Genomic DNA, 12633 nt, shown 5'->3' with positions numbered 1-12633 from the left:
ATTGGACCTGGGCGAGACCTTGTGTGCTGTTTGTGTTTGTTTGTTGTTGCTGTGGTGTGGTAAGGTTTGTGCGGTTTGCTGGGCGAGATTGGTTGTGTGAATTTTCGGGTGAGTTAGGAGTGCAGAGGTTTCCATCTCGGCGTTGCAGGTGAGCGCGGCACTCCAGGTAAGGCTGGGCATGGGCTGCCTCCATTTTGGCCAGCAGTGGCCCCGGCAAGCCCCTGCCATGCCCATAAGCGTCCCTCTCCTGCGGCTCCCCTTCCCTCCCTCCTCCCTGCCCGTCCCCATCCAGTGATTGGTCAGGCTGAGGCCTATGTTTTTTAATATGGAGTTGCCAGCGCTCCCTGAACGCCTGATTCCATCTCGGCGTTGCAGGTGAGCGCTGCACTCCAGGTAAGGCTGGGCATGGGCTGCCTCCATTTTGGCCAGCAGTGGCCCCGGCAAGCCCCTGCCATGCCCCGAAGCGTCCCTCTCCTGCGGCTCCCCTTCCCTCCCCGCCCCTTCACCCCTATTGGTCCATCAAGGCTCTTAAGCCACCTTCCCAGGGCAGCCCCTACAGCTAAGGAGACCCTGAGGCGAAGGACAGATACACGAAGTGTCTGCAGGTGTCAGCAGGGTAAGCCAAGGAAGCCAGCAGACACCAACAAAACTGAGTGTGGCAGGGGTGGGGTGTAGAGCAATCACTCTACTCCAGAAAGCCCCTGTCACTCTACCTTACCTTCCGTAGTGTAGACTGCCGTAGACTTTAATAATATATACTTATGAAGACTTGTGACGACTGTAAATGGAATGTAAATGTTGCCATGAGATGAATATGCTAGTGCCACGCATGTATGGGACTGAACCCTAGCTTGCGTCGCATCTAGATTGAAGTGTGATTGCTAGCATTTGCCACACTCGGGACTCTTGCCTTTAGCCTGCGCCGCATCTAGATAGAAATATGACTGTTAGCATGTGCCACACTCGTATGGAATTTTGAACTTTGGCTTCTGTCTCTTCTGGGTGGAAGTGTGAGTGTCGGCATGTGCCGCACCTAGATAGAATCCCATAATTGCAATATTAGCATATGCCACACTTAGATGGAATTTCTCAAGCTTAGTCTGCGCCAGGTCTAGACAGAAATGTGATTGTTAGCATATGCCACACTTAGATGGAATTTCTGAAATGTGACTTAGCATATATGATCAGCATGCACCACACTTAGAATTCTGAACCTATTGAGTCGCATCTAGATAGAAATGTGACTGTCTGCATGTGCCACACCTAGATGGAATTCCACAATTGCAAGGACAGCAATGCCAACTAACCAACAATTCCATCCCTCTGCATACACCTCTCAAACTATAACCAAACACAACCACAAACCTAAAACGCTGCAATCCGCACAAACTTCACAACAATGCAACAACAAAACAAACCACACATAGACTTGCACAACAGCACACGACTACGGACCACAAAACACCCCAAGCCCAGCCAACGGACCCACCGGGTTGAGGCTGTCAACAGCACATCACTGCTCTCTTGCACTTTTCCAGCTTACTCCCACTAACCCACCCCCTCTCCTCCCCTTTTTCAGAGCCGCCAGGGGACCACTTCGGTGGTGAGTGCGCGGTACAAATGTCCTTTAACATTAACGTTTGAAGGTAGGGTTAATGGGGTGAGAATCCTGGTTGTGGCACATCTTGTTTGATTTAGTTTGTATTGCTATGGGTGGGGTTAGTTGCTGCTATCCTTTCTAGACCACCTGCCTGTTGTGGGTGTTAGCGCAGCGCATTCCCTTCTGTATTCTAATGAATTTTGTGTGGTGTGAATGGTGTCTGTTCTCCATAGGTGTCGGAGCTGGGGGTTAGGTGGCCCTTATTCCCTTGCTATCGAAGTGTCTAGGTCTGTCTAGGTCTGTGGAAGCTTGGTTGGGGTACCGGGTCATGGAGCTGTTGATGAATCATCCAAGTGCTATTGTCTTGGTCAAGCAGAGCTAAACGTCCATTTTGCTGTTTTAACTATTGAAGGCTGCCTGATCTTTGTTCACCAGACTTAAATAGCACACCTCGGGATATTGTATGGCATGCTGCTGAGGCGCTAAACCGATTGCCTGTCTGTTTTGACAAGTACATTCTGCCTCGATCAATTCATTGTGTAAGCTTTGTGTTCACTGTGGTATATATAGTGTGTTCTTTGCGGTACAACTCCTGCAGTATTCATTCTTTCGTGTGGGAATTATGTTGGTCATGTGCAATAGCCACGTTTGAAATGCATATTGGTAAATTGAGTGCCACAATGGTTCAGAAATTAGCTCAGTGTGTTAAGCACTCATTGCAGAGATGTGTTCCTATGCAAGATTAGAATAGCACATTCCTGTAAGGCTGGCTGACCGTTTCCTATGTCTGAAGTTTATAAACCTGTCTGTGTATGGACTTGGTCTTGCAACACAATGGGTGCGATCATCAGCAATGTACCTGCACCAGATAGGGGTTGTTATAAAAACGAACATGGCATCCTTATGGTGAAGGTCTAGAAATTGGTTTGTTCAGATGGTTTTGTAAAACCTAGGTAATCCCCCTCTAACGATGAGCATAAACTGTTAGTCCAAGATATGAATAAGTATCCACATTTGGAACGAAAGCATTCATGCTTGTATCCTGGCTTTGCCAGCATACAATACAGGGATCCTGGTCAAATCATCTAATATCTTGTACATTACTGTACAGTCTTCTGTGAAGTTTGCCTCCTCAAATGCTGGTGGCATCGTTTTGCCCATTACTTGATCTTTCGTTTTATGTAGGTTATTTGAGTGGAAGGGGTGGTAGACAGGGTGGTAGACAGAAGGGAGCGGACCAGATGGTGCAGGACGCGGGCAAGCATATTTTAAAGCCTGCTTGTTTGACAAAAAAAAGGATTTGTATTTTTGTAAAAGTGAAGTTTTTCTGCACGTTTATAAATGACAATTTCACAAGCCGGTGTTTTGGAGCTATGTAAAGCTTTAAAATGCAAAAGACCAACCCATATTAAATCTGTTAAATCACACTGATTGGTATGCTGGTACTTAAATACTTCTCTTGATGATGGAGAGAATTAAGCTAGAATCATTCTGTTACTCCTTCTATAATCATTTATTTAAAAAATGGTAATGTTTGGTAATGTAATTGGTGTACTTTTCAAGTCTGTTTTTTATAAAATAAGATTGTTAGTTCATGGTAAGAATTGGTAATGAAAGTGTTCAAATGCAGAAATTGGTGTGTTGGCACAAATCCCAGATTCTCCCCTTAACCACTGTGTAATGCCGTGCATCTAATTTAATCTTGCATTGCCTAGCCTCTCGAAATTGCCAGTCCCTAAACCTTTCAAAATTGTCAGCCCTTCAAAGAAATTTCCTCATCGGGGTATGATCTTCAAAACAGCCTCACTCATGGTTTCACTGGCTAGTGTGTTGCTTGCACTATAATAGTGAGCATTGATATATTGCACACCACAGGCACTTTATTCTTTTGATCCCTATGGCAACACTATTTGAAAACCATGTCCCACTTCTAATCTAAGTCTGTCTGGAACCAGACATCTTTTGGTATTTTATCTACATCCACTATCCATGCTATGGTATGTGTAGCTTTCTCCTTCCTACCAACTGGTCTCCTCTATCCATGCTTGAGCACGTTTGTTCTGTGAGGCAGCAAATATGAGTTCTGTCTATTCTGGGTTACATTTACCTTTTACATACAGTTCTGCATTTACTACAGGCTGCATACCATCCTGGATTCTATTGCTAAAGTCTCCTGAATCTAATCTATGCCAGAACAGACGTAACCTCTTCGTAGAGCCCCGCTCTAGACTGTTACACAGGCAGTGTCTGTGGCATGTGCCAGCAGAAGCCGCTTTTTGCAGCTATAGTATTGATGAGCTTCACAATAGTTTTGAACGTCCTCCCGCCTTAAAAGAAAACCTACTGCCATCTCCTAATTACTCTATTGCCAAATATTGGCATGTTCCTTATCCCGAATACATAATGGTGGTTATTTTTTGTTTAAATATTTATTTTGGTTTTAACATACTATGTAATAACTGCCATAACAGGCCTATAGAAATAGTTGATACATTTGTTTAGTTTTGTTGATCCAGAAATAGCCTGTTAACGTATCAGCAGCAAAACAAACCTGCAATGCAAATACAATCAAAACAGGACATGTTTAATCAGGAGCTTGATTATGCTAATTATCGATAACCTGATAAGAGCGGAAGAGGAATTAGGCTAACTTGGAGACGTGATACCAAGAGGTAGAGGAGGGGTCGGGCAGCCCCGTTTCTTGGGGCGGGTGGAGTGGGGTGGCTGACACATCGCAATGATAACCTACTATTGGAAAATAATTCATATGGTTGGTCTAGTATTGCCTCTTGTAAAATACGAGTGAGGTGGTACGAACCGACAATTCCTGCAACACAGGGCCAGTGGACCCTCAGACCCCGGTACGCTGGTCACACTGCAGTGTGGCACTACGTGCAGTTTGAAACTGCTTTCGGGCAAGACTTTCATTAAGAGCAGTTGACAGAAAAACCATTTAATTGGGCAGCAACAGCTGTGTTTTCACATTAGATTTCGTGTGGGAAGTACTTGAATTATAATTTAATTAAATCAGCGTCATTTGTTTAGCAATGCTTCATGGGTGTAATTATAGGGGGGACAAGGGGTTTGGTCCCCCCAACGTCTGTGGCATGCATTTCTGTCCCACACATCTTTGGGTGGGAGGGCAGGGGGGCCGCAATCATCAATTATCTAATTGGACAACGCAAGCCTGGCAGGGGTGCGCTCAGCAAGGCTTGCGCTGTCTCATTGCATAATGCAGAGATGTCTGGCAGCAGCGATGCAACCCATTCAGGGTTGGGATGCCCTGCGTGGCTCAGTCCCTCACCCTGGCTGGCCTTGCTCAGTCAGCATCCAGGGTGCTGAACTGGGTGCTGCAGGGCCTGGCGCCTGTGCTGTCACGCTAGCAACAGCACCTCCAGGGGCCAGCAGCACAGAGCATCGCTTTCCGGCTTTGTGTTCGTGCGACACACCAACAGGAACTAGGAAGCTCATTCAGCTTCCCGGTTTCTGTCTGGAGGCGCGTGATAGCGAAGAGGTTAGGTCGGTGTAACATGAGACATGGCCTGGGCGGCATTTGAAAGCAGAGCTGAGGTACTTTAAAAAAAAAAAAAAAAATTGTTTGTTTGTTGGGGAGCTCTGTCCAAGCCCTCTGAGGCAAAATACACGCAAACTTCCTAATTTGCGTATGGGTTGCACCAACAGACGTGACTTTAGAATAAGTTGCCATAAATAAGCCAAGTGACAAATAACTTTGTGGTGCAAAATACCTAAATTGCACTATTAAATGTGAAGCAACTCTATAGCAATTAGGCTTTTCCATTATAATAGCATGATACATTAACCTAAGCTTTGAAGTGAATCAGAATCACTTAGAGCTGCAGATAAGGCACAATGTGATTAAATAATTTGCTCAGGATCACACACTTGGTTAAAGGGTGAAACTGAGATGTGGACAATTTAAGCGACCGTGCACATCTTTCCAGGCTTGGCTGATAAAGAAATGTATTAAGGTTTTGCTTTACATTTCATGTGCTTATTATTTATATAATGCATATAATTATCTATAGCAATGCATTGGAAGCAAACCACATTACATAATAAACTAGCCTTTCATAGTAAACAAACCATACACTATATACATTGTCATAGAAATAGGTTGAGAAATGGGAGTATGGTTTTAGTTTTATTCTCCCCATCCTGCATGCAAAGTCACAATAGCATCATGCAGATTAATGTGAGCCTAACAAATCCTCCTTGGGTTTTAAAGCTATGGGCCTCACTGCGTTTGCCGCTAGCCTTGCTGGTAAAACCGGCAGGCTGCCACCAAACTTGTGATTTTTTTTTTTTCGGCACCCGCGAATGGGCAATTACCGGGTCATTATGGCCCCACCGGACTAGGTAATTGCCCATTCGCAGGCGCCAGAAAAAAATGCTCCTCATTCCCATTAGAACCCATAGGGCTGAATGGGAAGGTCGGATGCACCCGCACCATTCAGAATGGTGCCGGTGCATCCGACATGCTCTGCTCGCAGGTGCTGGTACACTCGCCAGTCCTAGTGGGCGGGAAGGCACCCGCAAGCATAACTTGTAGTTTGCTGGTCCGGTAACAACGGTTCCGGCAAGCTTACCGGTACCGTTGTTACCGGACCGGCAAACCAATGAGGCCCAACGTCATTATTTCATAAAGCATGCAACATTATGCACCCTTCTCACTTCTGATCACTGCCAACCATTCACATTTCTAAAGGGACAAAAGTCCCTACTAATAGTACCCACCTCCCTCCCGTCAGTTCCTAATGGCTCTCGTAATACTCTGTTGATACAGAGCAAAGTGGGGACCCTGTGCTGCCCGGAGCACCTTCAGACGTTGTCCTGGCAGTGGGACACCTCTGCCATTCTGAACGGGTAAGGTGTCCTGCTGCTAGGACAATGAGCATGCTGAGCAGGAATTGCTCAGCGCACATTGTCCTGCCAGCGGGACACTTTCGCCGTTGGGCACCCTCTTTGGGGTGCCGAAAGGGAGAGGTGGGCCAATGATAAATGTCCCGCTCTGGCTCTTAAAAGAGCTATGGGGGGGTGAGGGAGGGCAACTTGACCACCCCCTTGCGACTTTCCTGCTCGGTACTCCACTGCTTGGAGCCATTTGCACACAGCAAAACATGCCTTAATTATAATCGGTCAATCTTTTAGACAAAAATCTAACAGCACGTAGAACATTTAAGGTGCATGTGCAGAACCATAGTGTGGAGCTATATGGCATTTAAAAATAGTCACCCACTGCACTAACCAATGGTTTCTGCCTTTGAATGAAAGAAAAACATCTGGCAAATTGCAGACATTCCAGTGAATCTGGTCCTTCCAGCTATAGCTTTATAGTTCGGCTAGGTCAAGTTAACGTAGCCCAAAATTTCAGCTATCAGGGGGTGATAGTCTGGTCTGCTTAATGGACGTTGTGCCACTGTTTCCATGTGTTTTTGTAAATGTACATATAAATGTGTTGTGCACACATTGTATGTCAGTGGAGGTGCTGGGTGCATTTGTGAGTGAGTTGTGCGTGCGTGCAAGCATGTGTGTTGACTATTGTGTCTAAATGAATGATAAATAATGCGTTGTTTGTATGTTCTAGTGGAATTAAGTTTGTGAATGTTATGTTGTGTCACTGGTTGCATGGCAGGCCGACTGAAGATGTGTGGGGCCCAATTGAATTTTAAAGATACGCCAGCAGTATTATGAAAGTTCTAATAGTCAGCAATAGACTTGTGGTGTAGTAGTTCAGTGTTATCCCTCAGGGATTTAGGTTGTTTGACCAACTAACAAAATCATGGCGGAATTAACCGTAGTAATTTTAGCTGCGAATAATGTTTACGGTTTACCTTGGTGCAAAAACCAAGCCCATGTCTCCTCAAACCGCCAGTACACCCATAAACCCCCCACTTACCTTTTCCCCATCCGCTTTCTCTCCTGTAACCTGCAATGTCAGATCCATCCCTTTAATGCGTGTCAGATCTGACGCTGCAGCGTCCTTTTTCTTTTTTTTTTTTGTTGGGTTCCCTGCCACCAATGCTGAGGAAGCAGGGGACAGCCCCAAAACCGCTGAAGCCAAAAATACTGAACATGGGTTGAGGGGGCCACCCCTGCAACCACTGCTCTTCATGTTCGGTATCTTCAGCTTCAAACTAATGGTGGTGACTGAAATCGGTCAAATCTACAATTTGACCAAATTGATTTTAACAATTTGGTCGAACCGATCCCTCAGAGCAACCATCCGCTCGTTGTCATGTCCCCCAACATTTTCAGCAAAGTTACACCACTGCAATGCTTTATTGATATTGAGGGGTGTGGTTTGGGGGTGACGTGTGCCAGTTAGAGGGGCACATTCAAGTGTATCATGAGCAACAAGTTGGCTAGAAACGGCCCTGCTTACAGTTTAATTGTACTTGCAGGCAGAACAATTAATCATTCTGTCTGAGATGGCCTTAAATCGCATAGCTATCATGCCGTTTATTCTTTTACTCGTCCATGTGAGTGTTACAGAACAATTTGAATTCATATTTTGACTGTGCGCTTGCTACAAGACGCCATTTTTTAAATGTTACCGACTTGTCCATATAAAAAGACGTTAAAAATGAGGCTAGATTTGTCCGTTTTTCACGTACATTGTAATTTTGTTTTGTGATAAAGTAGATTGCTGCAGAGCACTGACTTTTTAGTTAGGTGTTGTAATCCTGTTAGCAGCCACAGGATGTCACTGGAATACAACAACGAAATGGACGATTGTGTTATATAGTAAATCGTACTGTTTTCGCTCTGAAACGGTGATTCTTCATTAATGTCGTTTGTTCTGCATTGACTTATTTTCTCACAGAATGGCAAAGAAATACAAGATGAAGCTAGTCTACAAAAAGACGTTTCGGGAATTTTATGAGGAGAAGATTCTGGATAAAGAACATAGGAGTCTATTAGAACGTATGCAGTCATTAGAGGTAATTTGAAATACATAACAAATAATTGTGTAATCCTTGGTATATGCCAACACCACCCTGCTGCTGTTCCCTGCTGAGCGTTGTTTACGTTCACGATGGAGGCAATCGCTGTCTTTTTTTTATTTTTTTGTTTTATGTATCAAAACAGTGAGGTTGTGTCCACTCAACACAGGCGTGTTTTAATGTCTAGCACGCATACAGCTTGTTTCCAGCACAGCTAACTAGACAACTGTCCAGAGTTCAAATCTGCCAATATTGGAGGTACCATTTACTGCAGGGAATGAGGGTCACAAACACCTCTGTTCAAATCCTCGAGGTGGTCTGTAGTCCGCTTCCCTCCAAATGTCTGTTCCTTTAGCAACGTTAAAATTTTTAACACAAAATTATGCTTTTTTTAGTTTCAATAAAGTCTCTTGTGCTTGCCTATAGCAAACTCCAGGTATTCGGATTGTATGTATCGTTAATCTTTTTAAATGTCAGCTGTTTTTAAACCAGCATTGACAAAGCCCAATAAGACGGTAAGGATTAAGCCAAAATGTAGTACATATGGGTACATTCATTGCGGATTGATGGATTTGTTCTTTGGAATGTTTCAGTGCTTGTTTGGGGTTTCGGTGTAATTTGTATGTGGGGTTATAAAAGCGGATGTGTTCATGGCTTCAGTGTGTTCAATAAAGCATTCTGGTGGTAGTCGCACCCTATGTCGTGTATTGCCATAATGTACACGGGTACGATCGCCATATCCTAGACATTGACTAGATGACCTGGTATATGGTAGGTTGGGGAAAGTTCCTAAAAGTGTGCATTAAAAAAAAAAGTTTAAAATAATGTGCTGTAAGGGAGTGGGGGGCGGAGGGATTTAGTTCTGGTGGGTTTTCAGAAAGACAAAAATGCCAACAGCGTGGTCAACAGGATCCTGAATATTAATTTAGAAGTGAATAAAACTTTTTTTTTTTAAGGACCCAACATGAACCACTTATTCTTTTTATTTGTAGCCTGGGCTACTGGTTATGTTTATCAAACGTTTTAATATATGTAAGCTTGTGCAAAAGAAGGCAAGGCTGAGGTCATTTGCTGTATTTTTGTGCACTTGCCTGGTTCTTGTTGGATATTAAAACAATAGAATTTCTAAAATGACACAGGCTTGTTAAAAACCATAATGGTCACATCCAGGTGAAAGCTTGCACTCTGCCACAGGACCATACATGTTAGTTTTTCATATGCAATAAATGAGCTGTCCTGACAGGATGGGGGAAAGAGTAGACCAGAGGAAGGATGTTCCAAATTCCGGTGTCGGTGGGCCAATCGGATATTTTTTCTGCAGAACGGAGCACTAGAGTATTGAGTCCCTCTAACAGCTGTGGGAACTAGCAAGACCAATACTTCTCTGGAAAGCGATCCACTGCTTTTGCTTTTTAATGTGACATCTGCTTTATTTGAAGTACGCAAAAAACATAAGGTGCTGAGGTACCTATACCATTTTGAGCTGGTTTTAGCCCTCCATGTAGGAAGTGTTATGCAACACCCTTTCAAATAAACCTTTTCTTGGAAAGCATGTTGGGAGCAGTGGCGTAACAAAAAATCTAAACGTTTCTGAAAGCTACCAAACGTTTAAAGGGGGGGGGGTAGGGGGGCAGGCTTGTATCGCTATAACTAACCCCATGTACGCCGATTCTTCATCAGACTTGGCAGGTCGCTTTTAGAAGATCCAAGGTCGCTTTTCCTGCCCTTGAGTCCCAGGGGTTGCAGGTTTGAGCAGTTCTCAGGTCGTGGACTATTGCTGGTGCAAGGTCTTCGGCTGCATTCTTCAACTGGAACTCGATGCAGGGCCCCTCTCAGGAGAGGAATAGATGCAGGTAAGCAGTTTCGGATGACCACCACCGACGCAAAGGGATTCACTTGCCACAGTCAGACTTTCCCTGCTATCCCGGGGCTCCTTCATGCAGGACCACAAGATTTCGCAGAGGTAAGTCTTGTTGCACAAGCTGCCGATACCCCGGCCCCCAACTTCCAGGCCTCAACACGGAACGACGTCTGCAGCACGGTAGCCCAACCTCTGAGCTGGTCGGCCACTGGGTGGTCCTGGGGCACTTCCAAAAACTCTTCTTCGTAGGAATCTGAGCTGACATCGAGAATGGATGTTCCTTCTCCCCACTCCGAGGCTCGCAGCTCCTTCACAGGACTGCTGGAGATCTTCCACAGACGGGGCTCTTCCATGGCAGCAGCAGAAGTTGGTCTCCAAGCCTCCTTCCGACATGTCCACGTTATCCTTGCAAGTCTTGTAGCTGAATAGGAGTCTTGGCTCCATCAGTTTCTTCCAGAATCTCTCTACAGACTATGCAAACTGCCTCTACCTAGGAGCCCCAGCATCCCAACTAAGGAAACTCCAAAGAATCCAAAATGCGGCAGCACGCCTGCTCATTAACCTGCCCGCCAGAGAACACATCAGCCCTACCCGAGAGTCCTCCACTGGCTCCCTATTGCTCGACGCATCACCTTCAAAGCCATGTGTACCACCCATCGTGCAGTCCACAACACAGGCCCTGAATTCCTCAAGACAAAATTATCCCTTACCACCCTTCCAGGAACCTCAGATCTTGCACTGCATTTCGCCTAGTGATCCCACCCACAGCTCCTTAAGACTTGGCGGTTCCTCCTTCAAGCGCCAATCTGGAATTCCCTTCCATTACACATTCGCAACACAGAAAACCACCTGAAATTCACCAATCACAACTCTGGGGCCGGCAGCTCTTGCAGCGGTTTTCACCTGACACACCACCACATATTGCTCTGCAACACTCCCAGCCGAATGGTACTCCAGGTAAGCCAGCAGCTTTCGCTGTGGCACACTCGCAACACTCGCACTGTGCCCCTGCCTGGCGGCCCACATGAAAGACTACAAATGAGATAAGTAGCCCAGGCTAGCACACTCCCATCACTAAGTAATTCACTGCCACTGTTAATCTGCATCGCTCCTACAGGGAAGCTCTCAACACTAGCAATCTCCCACTACAAAGGTATTCCCAAATCTAGGTACAACAAACCACCAATGTCTGTTACACTACAGAAACCTACTGTATTATAGGCAGAAACCTGCAGCACTGTGAAGCCTAGGTGCCCCACCCACCATGCAGGATTCTCGAATCAATGTGCAGCCTCCTCCTTTGTTTATTATATGATGAGACTTGCTGCATCTTGAGACCTAGGCCTCTTGCACACTATACATGATTCTCAAACATGTGTAGCCTCCATCTTTGCTTAATGTATGATTACGCCTACTGCATTGTTGATACCTAGGCCTCTCTCCCACTGTACAGGATTCTCAGATCTAGGCACAGGCTCAGTCTTTGTCTACCATATGCCTAAATCTACTGCACCGTGAAACATAAGCCTTTCTCCCACTATACTAGATTCTCAAATCTAGGTGCAGCCTCCTTTGTTTAATCTTATGCGGATACCTGCTACAGTATGAAAGCTAAGCCCATTAGTGTAGGACTCTATTCTAGACCTGGACAAATATTGGCCCAGCTGAGCAATCTCGCAGCCTACAGTACGTATATCTCTCACCACTAGTGTGGACACAGGCACGGCCAAGAATCCATGCACGATAGAATACGGCTAAGGCCAAGCACATCGGTCTAGTTTCACACGTAGTCATCAGCCTGAAACACCTGACGTACTTCAACACCTCTGCCACTAGCATGCAGCGACCACCACCCGAAAGGAAACTTGTATAGCTGGCCTCACATACACTCTCTCAACAATAGCAATCTATCTCCAACCCTCAATAGCACTGACCCATGCGTCTGACCTCTCTTGGGTTGCTTAGTCGAGTCCTGCCAGCCACCCAAGTCTTAGAACGGCAACATGCACATATGCATCGCCTAAGCTAAACTCCCTAGAATGTCCAACCACATTGACTACGGTTCCAACCGAGTAAAAAGAGCATTGAGATCACACAAGTGGGGAAAGGGTGCTAAATAAATAACTAAATGCAATACAGTAGGTGCAGGGGTTATCCTCATATCCTAAAAATCCTTAAAGCCAGGTAAGAGCAGCAGCTCCCACTAG

The 12633-nt window shown here is 45.4% G+C and overlaps 1 protein-coding gene across 11 annotated transcripts in view; it reads left to right on the top strand.

Moving 5' to 3' along the window:
* RNMT (RNA guanine-7 methyltransferase) overlaps positions 1-12633 on the top strand; it is a 480952-nt gene that overhangs the window by 361438 nt on the left and 106881 nt on the right. For all 11 annotated transcript variants that reach the window (XM_069620807.1, XM_069620798.1, XM_069620799.1 and 8 more), the window contains one exon: positions 8445-8562. In XM_069620807.1, the coding sequence (XP_069476908.1) occupies positions 8445-8562 (118 nt within the window). The remainder of the gene's footprint in view (positions 1-8444; positions 8563-12633) is intronic.

This window comes from Ambystoma mexicanum, chromosome 5q, assembly GCF_040938575.1.
Source record: "Ambystoma mexicanum isolate Mex_15411 chromosome 5q, UKY_AmexF1_1, whole genome shotgun sequence".
Lineage (NCBI taxonomy): Eukaryota > Metazoa > Chordata > Amphibia > Caudata > Ambystomatidae > Ambystoma > Ambystoma mexicanum.
Note: the sequence above shows the minus strand (reverse complement) of the source record. Positions and strands in the feature narration are given on the sequence as shown.